A 16,274-nucleotide genomic window follows, 5' to 3' on the forward strand; every position below is an offset into this window, starting at 1 on the left:
TCTGTACATTTCATTACGGAAGTTAAGTATGTATACTTTATCATTATTGAATATATGCAATCATTACAAAATAAATAAAATCATTATATAAGAGTAATCCAAATCCAAAAAGTCTTGCCTTTTGCGCCTTCTGTCCAAAAAGTAAACGAACAAGAATTAAATAAGAATGGACTCCCACCCCAACTCTACATTTCCAGTCATCAGGGCTGTCACTGGACAATCCTATGGTGAAGGCCTCTGATTCAGGAGGTATTTAACTAGGCTTCAGATTTCAGCTCTTTCACCCACTAGTCCTGTGCCCCAAGGAAAGTTATTTCCCTCTCTTTACTTGCCTCAGTTTCCTCATCTATGAAATGGGAAACATTTAAGTTACTTCAAGAGCTGTTGCGAGAATTAAATGTCAGTACATGTAACTCTCTTAGAATAGTGTCCGGCAAACAGTAATTGCTCAATTTATGTTACCTTGTACTATTAAAACTCTAAGAAACCTTGATACATCAACTATACTTTAATGAATTTTTTTAAGAAAACTTTGTTTTATATACCACAGGGGCCCATTAATGACTTATTCCTTTCTTAAACTGAAAAAGACAACAGAAATAATGTATCTGTATCATATATAAGTTTTCACACCTATGGATAAATTAACTTCCCAGTTATTCAGAGAAGAATTCATAGAGGAAGTAGAATTTCATACTTACATTATTTTCTGACTAGAAAAAGAAGAAAATCCCACATAATCCCACAACCCACCCAACTGATATTTTCACATATTTTCTTTGTCTTTTCCTATACATATAAGTATAATTTTATATCATTGATACTATATTTGGCACTCTGCTTGATTCAAATTACATTAAATGCATTTTTTGTGTCACTTTTTAAAAATGTCATTTTAAACAGCCATATACATTTAATTTCCCTGTAGCAGGAAACGGCAACCCACTCTTCTTGCCTGGAAAATTCCATGGACAGAGCAGTCTGACAGGCTACAGTATATGGAGTCACAAAGAGTCGGACACAACTGAGCAACTAAACACCTGCACATATATTTAACTATTCTAATACACATAAGAAAAAATGGTGACTAATATACTTCCTCTGAACTCATAACTTTTACATACTTATGACCCACCCTCCCAAAAATACCAGCCAGAAAGGATTTTTGCTTATTTATTTTTCTGCATGTTTGTTCTTAAATAAAATTTTCTCGTCAAAAATAAATTTTATTATAAAGTTCAAAAATAAATTTTAAATAGGAAGCAGGAGAGAGAAAAGATATCCATTTACAAGTTAATCAAATGTACACAGTAAGGAATCATGTTGCCATCACTGCCACTTCGCAGAGTCCACCGTCTACCTTGCAAGTATGAATAGCTACATAGTCAGTAGGATAAAGAACTCTCTTGACTACGTAGAGAGGTCCATGGCTATTACCAAAAGCCTTGTGGAGCAAAACTGAAAGGATGAAAAGGAACAAGACCAATGAAAGGAGTGATGAGTTTAGAGGGGGAGGGTTACTGCATAGCGTTCCCTAGGTTAACACTCCTCTTCCAAAAGACTGGAAGCTACTTTTGATCCACATACATTGACTCATAGTTCAGCATATAACATAAAACGTGCCGGTTGTTCTTGAGGCTACCTATTCTGGGAAAAGCAAAGAGCTTGCCATCTTTAGGCTTTTTGCATATGCAAAACAGCTGGTCAGATGAATCCTGCATCTCATATCCTTGAGAATCACAGAAAGTTAATGGCATATGTTCTGGGAAACTGGAGGGTTTGGGTCAATAAAAAGCCTAATGTCCATGGTTTATGACATTATCTTGTGCTCTTATCCTCTCTTGGGTCCAAATATCTGGCTTCAAATAAAAACAGTTACTGTAAAATGGGGAGGGGAGGGGTTGGGTTAGAAATCCTTGAATTACATTTCAGTAGATTTTCTATCATCCTTTATAAGAAAATATTCTTTATTAAAAAAAACTTCAGCTCACCTAGAGGGAATGACCTCTCAGAAAAAGAAACTGACTATGCTATGCTCACTAGAGTGCTTCCCAGATGACACAGTGGTAAAGAATCCACCTGCAATGCAGGACACACAGATTCGATCCCTGGGTCTGGAAGATGCCCTGGAGAAGGAAAGAGCAACCCACTCTAGCATTCCTGCCTGGGAAATCCCATGGACCAAGGAGACTGGTGGTCTACAGCGCACAGGGTCTCAAAGAGCTGGACACAACTGAGTGACTAAACACCACCACCACCACGCTTGCAAGAGCATGGGTATGCTGCCTTGTCACTGGAACATGAGTGTCACTTGAAAATAACAACATTGCTGATGCATTTTCTCTTTTCAAGACAATCTGAATACTGTTCTAATTCAATTACTGAAGCTCTTTTCTGGCCATGTCAAAATGAAAAATCATGTTTCAAGAATCTAAATTTATAAAAATAGGCTCAAGAAACCAGCTCTCCCTGCAGTTTAGTTTGGCCCAACTTCTCCAACACAGGAAGAAGAGGTTCAGAAACACTCAGTTTCTCTGCCACAAACGCATTTGCTAGGAGGTCACCCAATGACTTCTCCATCTTGAGAGAATTACCTAAACTAACAAACAAACAAAACCAGAACAAAACAGAAAACTAGACATATAAAACCTCAGGCCTTGAATATCCAATCACATTTTGTTCTGCCTCCTTTTCTAGCTTCCTCCTGCTCTGTTGTTTCTCCAGCACGTGAGTGATCTGTCTTATCATGCACTGTTTGGTCTATAATATTAATAAATGTGCCACAAACTGCACACATGTGATGATCTGAATGACAAAAAAGATCTAATACATTTATTTCAAAATAAACAATTCTAAGTTTTTCCATTTGCCCAAAACAGAGACCAGCAATCCAATTTAAAATAAAATAAATGAACTGTGATTTTTTTTTTCCTCCTCTGTGAAATTATAGTATAGGAGCTAGAGATAATACCTTCATTTACCTACAAAATAAATTATATCTGCAATCTAGAGCACCTTCAGGATGCTGATTCAACTTTTACAAAATATAATATTTAGTCATTTTTAACCACCATTTTCAAAAACTTTGGGGAAGCCAATATTCGCTTTTGGCTTTTTTCCTCTTTAACCCTCCACCATGGACCATATTTCTTGTTAGTGGATCTCATCTTGGTGAGTAGAACTCTCGGTCCACATCACTGAATGGAACCGTGTGGCTCCCTCGTGCAAATTTCCTGAGAGCCCCTGCCCTGAGCATGTGCCAAAAATCAAATCTTGGCCACTTAGTGCTCTGTGCTCCACATGTGAGCTCACGGCGCGTTGAGCAGCCGTGCTAACTGAGATGGATAGCCCTGTCAAACAGGAAGCTGGCACACCAGGATGCAAGCAGTGGGATACAATGACCTTTACATTCAGAGAAAATATCCCTAAAATGGCATGAAAAGTTTATGGGGGGGAAGAAGGGGGGATTCTTTTCTTTCATTTGGGCACATAGCATGCAAGAAAAGCAATGGTGCCCAGCGTGCAATTTGCTCAGGATCAAATCTTGAATCCCTCACACAAGAAGGAAATGAATCATCCTTTATCAAGCTGCTTTGAAAGCAGTGGACTCTACGATTCAGCAGTATGTATCACTGCACCCGGACAGGCCAAGTGGAGGGATTCAGCATGCACTTCAACTCACAATAACCCAGAGTCCTGGGAAAACATTCCTAATCTCCTGTAGATGGGTTGGTTTCAGACGGTAGAACCAAGATATAATTTGAATATTTAATTTTTTAAAAATTTTAAAAGTAATAATCTTCTTACAAAATCAGAGTCAAGAGCTTGGGAATTTAAATCCCATGTCCTTGGTCACCATATTTGTAACTTTTTATAAACTGCTTAATCTCTCGTTTCCTTCTCTAAACAAACAGAGGATTGTACTAACAGTTCTTAGGAAGTATATGAGGAGGAATTAATCTGAAAAAGTAGCAAAAATCGATAGCACATACACAAATGTTAAGTAAGGATAGAAATTAATATATGGAATAAAACCAGGCAGTCATATGCTTCTGTCCTTTAGTTATAGCCTTTATCATAATCTACACAATTCGATCATTCCAGCTACAAAACAAACATCATTCTATTGGGTCAAAAATTTATTTTTCTATTCTTCAGGTTTGGGGGCATTTTTGTTATTTGTTTTGTCAATTATTTGGCATAAAAGAACAATGGGCAACACCAATTCACAATGAGGTCCCAGTGCTGTACAATTCACACTGAAATAGTGAAGCAAATTTAATATTTAATTAAATCAGTAAAATGAATTGATCACTGAGACACTGAGCTTTTTTTTTTTTTTTTGACACTGAGCATTTTTTAAATGACTGGACCACAGAACTACAGACAGGTTTTCAAAGATACGAAAGTATAGTATACGAGAGACATACTTTGTTTTTTCTATTTAAAAACTGATCATAAAGTATAAAAGCTGCAGGCCCAAAGCACTGAATAAACTTAGAAAATTGAAAGGTTATAAATCACATATTAAAGTTTGGATAAGTTAGGAGTCAAATGTCTGAGTACTCTGAGAATACCGATTTGGGGACTTAGAGAAAATAAGAGAGCTATCAACGCAAAAAGAAAAAAAAAAACCTCTATGATGACCACTTTGAAATGCAAATGGCAAATGAAATGATTTTGGTGACGCTAGAGGTGCTGGTCAAATGCGTCCCAAAGCAACCAGAGAACAAGATTCTCCATAAAACATTCTACTGTCTATTGTTTGGGAAAGATGCTAAATGTGACCGGTCTCCTCCAATCCCTGTTTGGAGAATTACTTCGGGGAACATACTCTTCCTCAAATCATGACACGTCTGCAGCATGGGGAGAAGAAGGAGATGGGAGAATACCTTGTGCTTGCGCCGCTGAGCTGTGGGAGTAGCCCAGGGCCAGGAGCGCAGTCTCCACCAGCTGGCTGAAAAGCACGTCTTTGCGAACCAGGACGAACTCGGCATGCTCTTCCCTGTTGTCATATTCAAGAGAGCCGTCCAACTGCTCCACCACACAAAAGACAGGAATCATCAAACCTGCAGGGACAAAATTCAAGAGCAAAACACAAACATTACAAAGCAAATCCCAGTCACCATCATAAGAAGGGAAGAGACAGTTGTAAAAGTCACTCATCTGTGATTGACAGTGGCTTGGATTAAACAAGCCTCTTAGTCGGGCCTCTTAGTCGGATAGGCCTAATGGGAAAGCTGTTTTTCCCCTTCATTATTACTATCAGAACTGCCCCAAGCAGTGACAGAAGCCCTCAGATTCTAGTCACTAAAAAGTGGAGTGTCCCAATCAACATCTCCTGCCCGAGAAACCTCAAGTTTATAGACAGCACATAAGTGAGATCAAGGAAACCTTCTGTCTCTAGCATGCTTATGTATGGTCTTATCGTCAGCTGTTAATGGGACCAGTATTTTCAGATCAGATGTGCTTTCGTCTAGAAATATTGTAAGACACCTAGGAGGGAAGCATATTTGATTTGAGGCCCTAAGCTATTATGTGAATATGTACAAGAACATGAATAAGAATTTAAAAGAAACCCCTCTTGTATCTGTTATGTTTCTAAATCTTGTTTAAATAGGCCATCAACTAACCTGAAAATACTCTGCTCACATAAGTCTTAACTGACATTTAATTTACGTCAAAGTCTGCATACAAATACGAAACTTTGTCTTTTAAACAAAATTACTATATTATATGTTAACACCAGTTACCACTGGAAAGGAATACCTCGGCTTATGTATTCAAAGAAGTAAACTACCCTAAAGAGTAAAGCAAATTAGTGTAGTTGAAAATCTGTTGAAATCTGTTGTCACTGAAATATTTCTCTGCTTTGTATCAATGTGTAAAAAGCTAAAAAGTGTTTAATTCACTAAAGATTTTTTTATAAACTTTTTTATTAAAAAAAAAAAGTCATACAGGCATTTAAATCAAAACACAGCTATGACAAAAGAAGATCAAAGTTTTACCAACATACAAGTAAATAAACATGGACTCTGCCCCACGTAATTCACATAAATTAGTATGTTACGGAGTTAAGGATCTGCAAGAAAAATTAAAAGTTATGAAGGGGGAGGTAGAAGATCAGCCGCTCATGGTGACAGCATTTCACAATAAAAATAAGACCTCTGTGTAAAATGACATATGTGAGTATGGCCTCTGACGCACAGAATACACAGGAGTTTCTGTAGAAACCCCTACCTGTTGCCTGGACCCTGGAAGCTTCCTGACTCACTCTGATCTGGAAAGCAGAGGGTGGGAGCAGACATTCTGCAAACTACCAGGTCACAGATTAAGATTTTTCTTCTAAAGATAATACAATGGTGACACTGGTTCCCATGTGCTAATTATTATTATTAAAGATAATAAGTATTGGATGTAATTATTAAATATAATCATTATTAACAATAATAATACTCATTAAGAATTGTTATCATTAAAGATCATGGTAATTATTATTAAGCCTGCACAACAGACTAACAAGTCATACCACACTATACCTGACACAACTATTAACTTAGTATTTATTCCTAAGAACAACAAAGCAGCATTATTGTCCATTGCCCATATACCATCCATGGTATCAATTTATGGAACATAGAAAATAAGGGTGGGGCAGATGTTATTTTAGACAAAGAAGAGAATTTAGCCTAGCCACATGGTGGCTTACATAATATTTTTTAAAATTATGATCAGCACTGTCATATTAAATGCTTATTTACTTATGCCCAGTTTATTCCCAACTGCTTGTAAGACATGTGAACAATATAAATTAGATTTGTTCCTAATTATCTCAGTGGTCATTCATTTATCCAACTTTTGTTCCCTGAATACCTGCTGTGTGCCAGGTATACCCCATGGCTCTAGTGATACAAATGAAAACAAGCGTGCCCCTGCTCGTACCCTCAGTGCAGCTGAAGAGTGTCGTAAAATCTTCCTAAGCAAGCATAATGGCATTTTATAGGATCCATTCGTGAGAGTCCTTACCAGCACCGAGTAGCCTCCATTTAGACCTTTTAACTCTTACATACTGGTAAATGATCTTTGTTCAAGGAAGCAGGTTGATTTCTATTTTTAATGATTTAAGCATATGCACACATAGAGCCATGTAGTCAGTGGTGCCATAAGCTACTTCATCAGTAATACCTGTGTGTACATAAGTTTCAATGCTGAAAATCCATGGGCAGTTCCTAATGTCAACATCTATGTGTCACACATCTGGAAATCAGAGATAAGACCTTTAAATGAATCCAGTTGCTCCATAACCTATCATGCAGCCATTGCTTTAGCAACCATAAATCTTCCTCATGTAGGTGGTCACCTGAAAAAACTTAAGACCCCAGTAATTTTTCAATAATATTAAGAGTTCATGAGTTAGAGATGAAATACAATACTAAAGCACAAAGATTTATACTACATAGAGATTTATTTTTTGAAAATGTCAATGATCAAAATATTTCCTAAATATTTTATTTCAGTGACTAAAGGAAGCAAATTGTTATCTGACATGACAGCAATAACTGCTCACAACCAAAAAGCAAGTACCTGTCCCTCACAGGCATCACTTACTTTCAAAAAAAGAAGAAGAAAAAAAAAAGGACATTTATAAAGCAAAACAGTATTAATCAGAAGTATATGATAACAGAATCTGTTCTAAAAGCACATATGCATGTAAAACTAAAAGCTATCATAAACAGGTTATATTTAACCACTAGAAAAAATGTACCCTTTTAGTAGAGTTAGATCAATCAAAATTATGATAAAATATTTACACTGAAATGCAATTTCTACAAAAGAAGAGGAAGGCAGGAAAAACAGATGCAGTTACTAGTGACAATGACAAGAGAAACAAAAAGTAGTAAAACAGTACAACTGAGGTCAAGTGTAGGGAAGAAGAAAGTTAAGGTATACATTTAAAACACAGCAAATTCCTAAGAGAGAAAACTATGAAAGGATGAGTAGATATATACATCAAAAACATATATATTTATTCATTTCATCACCTCATTTGCTCCAGGCAAAAGAGGAAAAAAAAAAAGGAAAAAAGTGACAACAGATGAAAGGATAGTGAGAGCATGTGGCAAGCCCTTCAAAAAATAAAATTGGGAAGAATTAAAAGTCCCAATAAAATAAAAATAGCAATGTAAAACTAAGATACATTTATAACAAAATTTAGAAATGATCAAGAAGAAAAAGAAAAACACTGCTGTCTTCACCCTATACCTAGGGCTTACGGCATTATTTTTCTTTTATTATAGCACAGACCATCTCCAGATGATCAAGTAGAGAACTTTGAACCTTTTGATTATAAGCCTCGCTAAGCCTTTTATAATTGCAGGAGGTAAGCAAGTGGTTTAATCTAGAGGATAGGCACACAGCCCTAGCCATTTGCTAAAAATTAAGAGCTCTTCTGGCAAATTGGGATAAATGGCTAATTCTGTTGTCAGAGAGGTAAAATAAGCAAGAGGACTCTCTCTACTAGAAAAATGCATTTTCCCAAAATTGCCATTTTTATCATGACATGATTTCCGAGGAAGTGTGCATCATTATAAAGAGTTAACCTGATCTTCACCACCACAGCCCTGCAAACACAGACGTGTGGGGAGATGGTTGCTTTGAGCCAGGATGGACTGAAGTCCTGCCACTGTCATTTCTAACCTGTGGGAGTAATTTGTTTGACCTCTCAGTTAAATTCCTCCTAGCTAAAATGTAAATAATACTATCTACATCCTAGAATGGTGTGAGAATTAAACAATGTAACATAGTTAAATGGTCTGACAAATAGCCCTCCAATAATGAAATCCATTGGGTTTTCTTTTTTCAAAATCAGTATTAATACCACTTCACAGAGGAAAAAAAGAGACCAATAATTTTTTTCAGGTTCCACCATCAAGGCTCAAGATACTTCCTGAAAAGCATTTCTTCAGAATGAAAATCATACCAGTAATTACTGAATGACCTAATTAAGATGCTTAAAGGCTTAACATGTTCACCATGCCCCACAGCAAAAGGGTGAAAGTGTTAAAAGCACCATACTTAATATGCGAAGGACTTCCCTGGTGGCTCAGCCAGTAAAGTGTCTGCCTACAATGAGGGAGACCCAGGTTCGATCCCTGGGTTGGGAAGATCTCCTGGAGAAGGAAATGGTAATCCACTCCAGTATTCTTGCCTGGAAAATCCCAGAAACCTAGTAGGCTACAGGCCATGGTGTCGCAGAGTCCGACACAACTGAGCAACTTCACTTTCACTTTCACTTTAATACGCTAAAACTGCCTGTCCAATACAGGAACCACTAGCCACATGCGGGGACGGAGCAATTGAATGCTGAGTAGTCCTGAGCTGAGATGTGCCGTGTGACATACACACTGTCAACAATTTAATATCAAAAAATAAAAAATAACTACATTTGACTCAAAAAAATTATTAGTTGAATATAGAAATAATATTTTGGGTACACTGAGTTAAACAAAATGTATTATTAAAAATTAATTTCATCTGTTTCTTTAACCATTTTTTTTTAAAGAAGCTACAAGAAATTTAAAATTATACATGCAGCTTTTATTACATTTCAATCAGACAAAACTGCTCTAAGCAATCTGCCAAATACCAACATATGCAATGGTTTTTCTGACCCAGGATAAATACACCACAACCTGATTAGCAGGACAATTGTGCCATTGTCACTTATCTCTCCTCTGTGTTCCAGATCTTAAGAGACTTGAGGACCGATGTACTCTTGGTTAAACTCCAATATCTAACGTGATATCTTCCCTGTTTCATTGAACAAATTGTAGGCTATTGTTTCACTCCTAACTATATTAACGCAACTTCTTTAATAAAAGAAAGACTTTTTTTTGTCTTCATTTCAGAGAACAAAATCTAAAGTGCTCAGGAAATGACAAGATACAGAGATAAATGTGAGGAACAAGTACTGTTTAATGTGCTGGATCTAACAGTGCAAAGTGAAAGAAGGTCCAGAGGCAGAGGTCTAGATAGCAGGATTCTAGCGTCTCCTGGGAGAGCTGGGACACAAAATGATACTCTCATCTGCAGGGCAACTCTTAACTCATCGCGTACTCTGACATACATTCTTACCTTTGTTTCTTCCCTGTTTACCCTGTGAAAGGGTTATTATTACTCTCATCTGATAAGCGAGGAAGCTGAAACTATAGGAAAATTAAGTATGATGTCCAAAGAAACCAAGAGAAGCAAGAATAGAGCAGTTTCAGTTAGCCAACTTTAAATCTCAAGCACACAGCATTCTTGGGGGGCGCCGGGAGGGGTGTCAAAAAACAACACTCCAAAACCCACACCCACAGAACTATAAATGTAAAACCTTTCAGTAAAGGACCCTTCACCACTTGTGTCCAATGAGTAACCCATGTCATTTGTAACTGAACGGTAAAGCATCTGGCTGCAGTGCGGGAGACCCGGGTTCGATCCCTGGGCTGGGAAGATCCCCTGGAGAAGGAAATGGCAATCCACTCCAGTACTCTTGCCTGGAAAATTCCATGGACTAAAGAGCCTGGTAGGCGACAGTCCATGGGGTAGCAAAGAGTCGGACACGACTGAGCGACTTGACTTCAACTTTCAATAGCCTACTGCGTGTCAGGGTATTGACGTGGGCGCAGAGGAGAAACCGAAGACAGTCACTCAAAAGAAAGGCTCACAAAATGTGTTCTTCTCCAGTGTGGGTGACCAGAGGCTCCAGGCTCCTCCTCAGCCCCTTCACCTGCTAGATCCACCCTCATTCCTGAGCCTGCCCCTTGAATGACAGGAGCCAGTCTGAGATGATAGGAGGCCAGCCTTTTTCCTTCCCTCTTTCAAAGGGCTCCTGAAACCATCCTTTTCCAGAAGAAAGGCAGCCACAGGGCCTTCTTCCTTCCCTGGGGGCAGCAGTAGATCAGGTTCTATTACCTGAGAAGGCCCCTGGGCTAATTGAAGATCACAAAGGCTTTAGGGCAAAGCCTTGCATCTATATCTGTTCTTTGTATAAAACTGAGCCAGGAGTAAAGCATTACCCTCAGCAACTCCCACAATCAATAAATCACAGATCCGCAGAAACACTGAAACAAATTCTACCGAGGAAACCGACTAAACAACACAGGGGCTTCCAGAAGACTGGGAAGGAGGGTGGGAGTGGGGGCAACTATCTTTTCTCACTGCAAATTTACCAGAAGCACAAAACTACTGTTTACTTGCTCTAAAACCTCATATCCTCCCCCTCTCTTTGTTTCTCACACAGGCACAAGCACACACAGTCTCACCAGTTTTAACCTCTAGATTCTTCCTTCCACCCTGAAACAACAAAGGCAAGTTTGAGTGCAAAGAACTGCAAACAGAAACAGAAAGGATGAGGGTGTCCTGCACCACCTTCTGGGGGTCCCAGGAAAAATTTCAAAATGGATCAAGTGTGTCTTCCCTCCTCCCCTCTTTTCTGCTCCTACTCTCAACTCCCAGGGACCAACCTCCTAAGCTCTGGTGGCCCCAGGCTCCACATTCCACTCCAGCTGCCCACTCCCCCAGGAGCTGAAATTCCAAAGAGATTAATAGATAAAAAGATGCAACACTTTACAGTTTAAATGGTTTGGTAGCCTCTTAATCTCCTCAGATATATTTTCATTGTTAAAGAAGTAAACTATAGCCCATATTAACTTTCAGTGGAAAGATCTTCAGGTAAGGTAATAAAGAAAAACATGTTTTCACCAGTATTAGTGTGCATTCTATGAACATATGTGCGTGCTAAACTGCTTCAGTCATGTCCGACTCTTTGCAACGCTATGGACTGTAGCCCTCCAGGCTTATCTGTCCATGGGATTCTTGAGGCAAGAATACTGGAGTGGGTTGCCATGCCCTCCTCCAGGGGATCTTCAAGACCCAGAGATTGAACCCACTTCTCTTGCATCTCCTGCATTAGCAGGTGGATTCTTTATGACTAGTGTCACCTTGGAAACCAGTATTAGGAGGGCAAGTAAAATCATCTGGGGGAAAAGGAGCCACCTGTAGGTGGCACAGAGGTCCTCTAGGCTCCCCTAAACTGCTCCACTTTCCAAAGTTCCTCTTTTGCTTGTCAACTACAGATTCTTAGAAGGATCAATTCATTTGTTTTTGCTGTTGGTGTTGTTTTTAACACTTCCCGAAGAGGAAACAGGAGGCAAGACAGCAATGGGACAGCTGAAAGTTCTGGTCATTCACAGGTAGAAGACCAGTCATTCCTACAATTATGGTGAAGGCAAAATAATTACTCTAAGGGCATGACCTGTTCATCCATGACCCAGCTGCTTAGAATTCAGAATTAGACCTCCAAATAAAGTTTCACCTATAAAGCTCATTGGTGCCACTTCCTCTGTGTGGAGATGAGAAGGTAAGACTATCAAGAAGTATTTTATTTTCAGAATTCTCTCTAGTAAAACCAGACACTACATTATAGCCCCTGGGGCAGATCTTAACTTTGGAAGATAAGAACAAAAAATAAGCCGGGGGTAGGGCTGGCCAAGTAAGCTCTGGTCCTCTCACTTATCACCTCAAAAGCTCATATTGGGTTTAAAGTGGTAGGGAGGGGAGATGAGTTTTCTAGTCTTCCAGATCTGTGATTCCAGGCCTGTCCCCAAACTGAGAGGCCACAATTCAACCTGAAATCAGATCTGAAGGCTAAAGGAAAACACCAGGTCTCTCGATACACTTCAGTTCCAGAAATGCGGTGGCAGGATCAACTTGGCCTGGCTGTCTGCAAAACAGGACTTCATGGGCATGCAGGAGGCACCGTATAGCTACTTATCTAAACCAAAACTTCTGAGTGCCACCTGGGAACACAGCCACAGCAAGCCTGATCCAAGGAACTAAATTCCCAGATGTGAGGAATGTCCAGTTACAGTGAACGAGAAGCTGGCCATTTCCTTCTCCAACACGGACCAGTCTTAGATAAGTCCTCACCCTCCCACTCCCCCTTCCACCCCCAGACTAACCTGCAGCAGACCCAAGAGAAATGTTTGTTCATTTTAGCAAAATGCTAATTGCACCCAGACATTAATAACGACCATTAATAGGCAGTGTCGGTTCTGGAAACCCCCCGACTCCTCAGCCATCTAACTGGTCCACATCACTCTGGCCCTACTGCAGGGCATTTAGCGTCAGCAGACAAGGAACACTTTCTAGGAAAGGATCCGCACACATGGATCCAGGAGTTAACTTACTCCATGTTCTCCAGGGAAACACACCAGATCACGGGGGCCTGCACAACCACTGCCGACAGAAACTGTTGGTTTATCACCAACCACAAAGGCATCCCAGTCGGCTGGCACAGGACTCTGTGGCTCATAGCACCTTGCCCTGTGACTGTACACACCCTAGAGCCTAGAGGGCATCTTATCTGCAGTCCTACCACGTCCTGCACTGAAGGACAGCAGCATCTTTTCTAAGCGTAGCTACAGAGAGATAAAAATGTTTACCGATCTCAGAATCAAAACAAAATTTAAGAAAAGAAAAAAAGTCAAATATGCAAGTTTGGGTATCACAGATCAAACATATAGCACACTGTGTGAGGATCCCCCAGCTCAAAACTAAATTCTTCAGGTTCCTTTCATATTGGGTTAGAAATGCATGTACTAGTTAAGTCTTGAGACTCAATGGCATGTTAAAATGACTGTGAAAGTGAAAGTGAAGTTGTTCAGTCGTGTCCGACTCTTTGCGACCCCCTGGACTGTATGTAGCCTATCAGGCTCCTCCATCCATGGGATTTTCCAGGCAAGAGTGCTGGAGTGGATTGCCATTTCCTTCTCCAGGGGGATCTTCCCGACCCAGGAATCGAACCCCAGTCTCCCGAATTGCAGGCAGACACTTTACTGTCTGAGCCACAACTCATTAACATCAGGATCTCCATGCTCCATTTAGTAAAATTTTATTCTGGAGGTTTCTGGGAAGGTAATTTTTTTTAATAGTATTGAACTAGAGATGTATTTGCCGCTCCCTTCATTCTTATTATCCTCTCTGGAAAAGCTATTTGCAACTCAGAGCCCCAGGAATGAAAAAAGGAGTCAGTAAAAATTATCTTTGTTAGCAAACTAACATTTGCTTCATCATCACAGGTTTTGAGCTCTGCCTAAATGTTATTTTATCTAATTTAACAATTAAAAAACCCTTGATTAATTTCTCCAGTGTAGTGTTAAGGAAAGATTAACTGTACTGAGGTTCTCTAGCAAGGAATTAATAAAGGAATCAAGCACTTGGCTCTCAATAAGACAAGACTACCCAGATTTCTAGTGGGAATATTCCAGAGCACAAGCATGTTTTCTTTGGGGAGTTTAACTCACCAAAATTATTAAAAATTGAGATCAAACACTAGTGCAAAGCCCCAAAGGAAATCATACTAGAGTGGAGAGATTTTTATCAAATGAAAACCTGAAAAGGTAAAGTTTTTATAGTGAAAAATAAAAGGCTTTCTTCCTTACAAGAAAAAAATCCTGCTGCCCTATATCTGTGTTTAGGGTTCAAACAGAAAAACGTATACAGGTATTTAATAAGTGTGTAAAGATCATCACTATGAAATGAATGCAGATTTCACAAAGCCGAGCTTAAACAGACAGGCAGCCATTACCATCCTTTCCCAACCACTAAAAGCCATTCTCATTCTTGTACCTAACAAATGCCTCCACTGAGATGTAATAGCAACCAGGTCCTTGAAATGGCTAACACTGGGAGGTAAAAAAGAAAAGAACAGGAGGAGAGAGCAAGGAAGTCAAAATCATACTGTGTATTCTGCAGTTCCCTAAGGGGACACAGCGCTCTAGATTGCAGTACATAGGATATTATTATTGTGACTGAAATGAAGTTAATAAAACCCAGCATACAGACTGGGGAAACTCAGGTCCCCACTGATGGAATACTTCCCACACAACATATTTTAAGCATATATGTATCTGTGTAATTTATAGTAGTTACTTAAATAAGAAAAACAAAACAGAAAAAACTAGTATATTATTTTTCATTTTATGATTCTAAGACATCTCTTTATAATTTACATCATTTCCCAAAGGCAATATTAACTTTGATATTATAAAACCAAACCAAAGAGACTATTTCAGCTCCTGAATGTAAATCCACTGAAACTCTTATCCTCATTCTTAATGTTATCCAAAGGGTATCATCCAATCATAGGAGGAATGTATTTCCATTTTTAACTATCTTTGAAAAGTGTCACAAAAGCCCAAAGTGATTTGTCTTCTGGAAAAAAAAAAAAGTCATAAACCTTTATCCTAAAGAAAATATATATGTTTCTACCTTTCTTAAAGCACAAAAACCCTGGGAGACCACCGCACTGTTTTAGATTGGGGTAGATATGGAATATCCCAACTTCAAAAAGATTTCATTCTTCCTAGATTCCCTGAGTTCACAAGTTATTAACTCAAGAACAATTTCTGAGCCACAAAACGAAGCATATTAATGTAGTTTCTCCCTGCCCCTTGAGAGGCCACAATTTTAAAATAGTTCTCATCTCACAGGCTCAGAACGAACTACTAGAAAGACAAGTCAAAGGCTCTGTTTCGAAGTCAGCCTTAAAGGAGAAAGCGGTTGTTTTGGAGGTTAATCCAGAGCTGCAGGTTTAGGTGTAGGCTTGTGGGTGCACTCCTCACTTGCCTGCCATACTGACAGAGACTCTCTCAGGGCCACCGCTACCCAGATCTAGATAAAGATGACAAAAGAAACTCTACCTAACAGGTTCCATGAATATGGGTTCATTTCTTTACTTTGCTAGCAGGAGTAGGATCGACAACCAGATATGTTTTCAGAGAGCAAGCCTGTGTTTATCATATACATGAGAGGCTGGCTGTGAGAAAGACGACTTCACTGACTCACATCAAAGGAAGAAAAGAGCTGCATCTCAGAAGCCTTCCTGGCTTGAAAAGAACTGTCTCCCTCTAACTCGCTTTCAAGCTATACATCAATCTTCAATATAATTATGTTTGACAGAATATAAGCTCTCGGCAGTTAACTTGTTTACAATAAATGCTTAGTTTGGGTACATGGACTGTATTTCAGTCTTAGAAATATCAAACGCAAACCTACAACAGTCCCACTATCCGGCTGAGAATTATTTTGCTATAAATCTTTTTATTGGGGGTCTGAGGGAATTACTTTGCAGTTTGTTTTCCACTAACCACTTGGAACAGTGTGAAAAGAGGTACATTTATACTCTGACCCTGGGCTAATTGGAATTCTATACATTTTCACAGGAGAAC

The 16,274-nt window shown here is 39.1% G+C and overlaps 1 protein-coding gene across 2 annotated transcripts in view; it reads right to left on the reverse strand.

Annotated features, from left to right (window-relative positions):
• SATB2 (SATB homeobox 2) overlaps nt 1-16,274 on the reverse strand; it is a 200,715-nt gene that overhangs the window by 169,082 nt on the left and 15,359 nt on the right. For both annotated transcript variants that reach the window (XM_069574480.1, XM_069574479.1), the window contains exon 3: nt 4,893-5,069. In XM_069574480.1, the coding sequence (XP_069430581.1) occupies nt 4,893-5,069 (177 nt within the window). The remainder of the gene's footprint in view (nt 1-4,892; nt 5,070-16,274) is intronic.

This window comes from Ovis canadensis, chromosome 2, assembly GCF_042477335.2.
Source record: "Ovis canadensis isolate MfBH-ARS-UI-01 breed Bighorn chromosome 2, ARS-UI_OviCan_v2, whole genome shotgun sequence".
Classification (NCBI taxonomy): domain Eukaryota; kingdom Metazoa; phylum Chordata; class Mammalia; order Artiodactyla; family Bovidae; genus Ovis; species Ovis canadensis.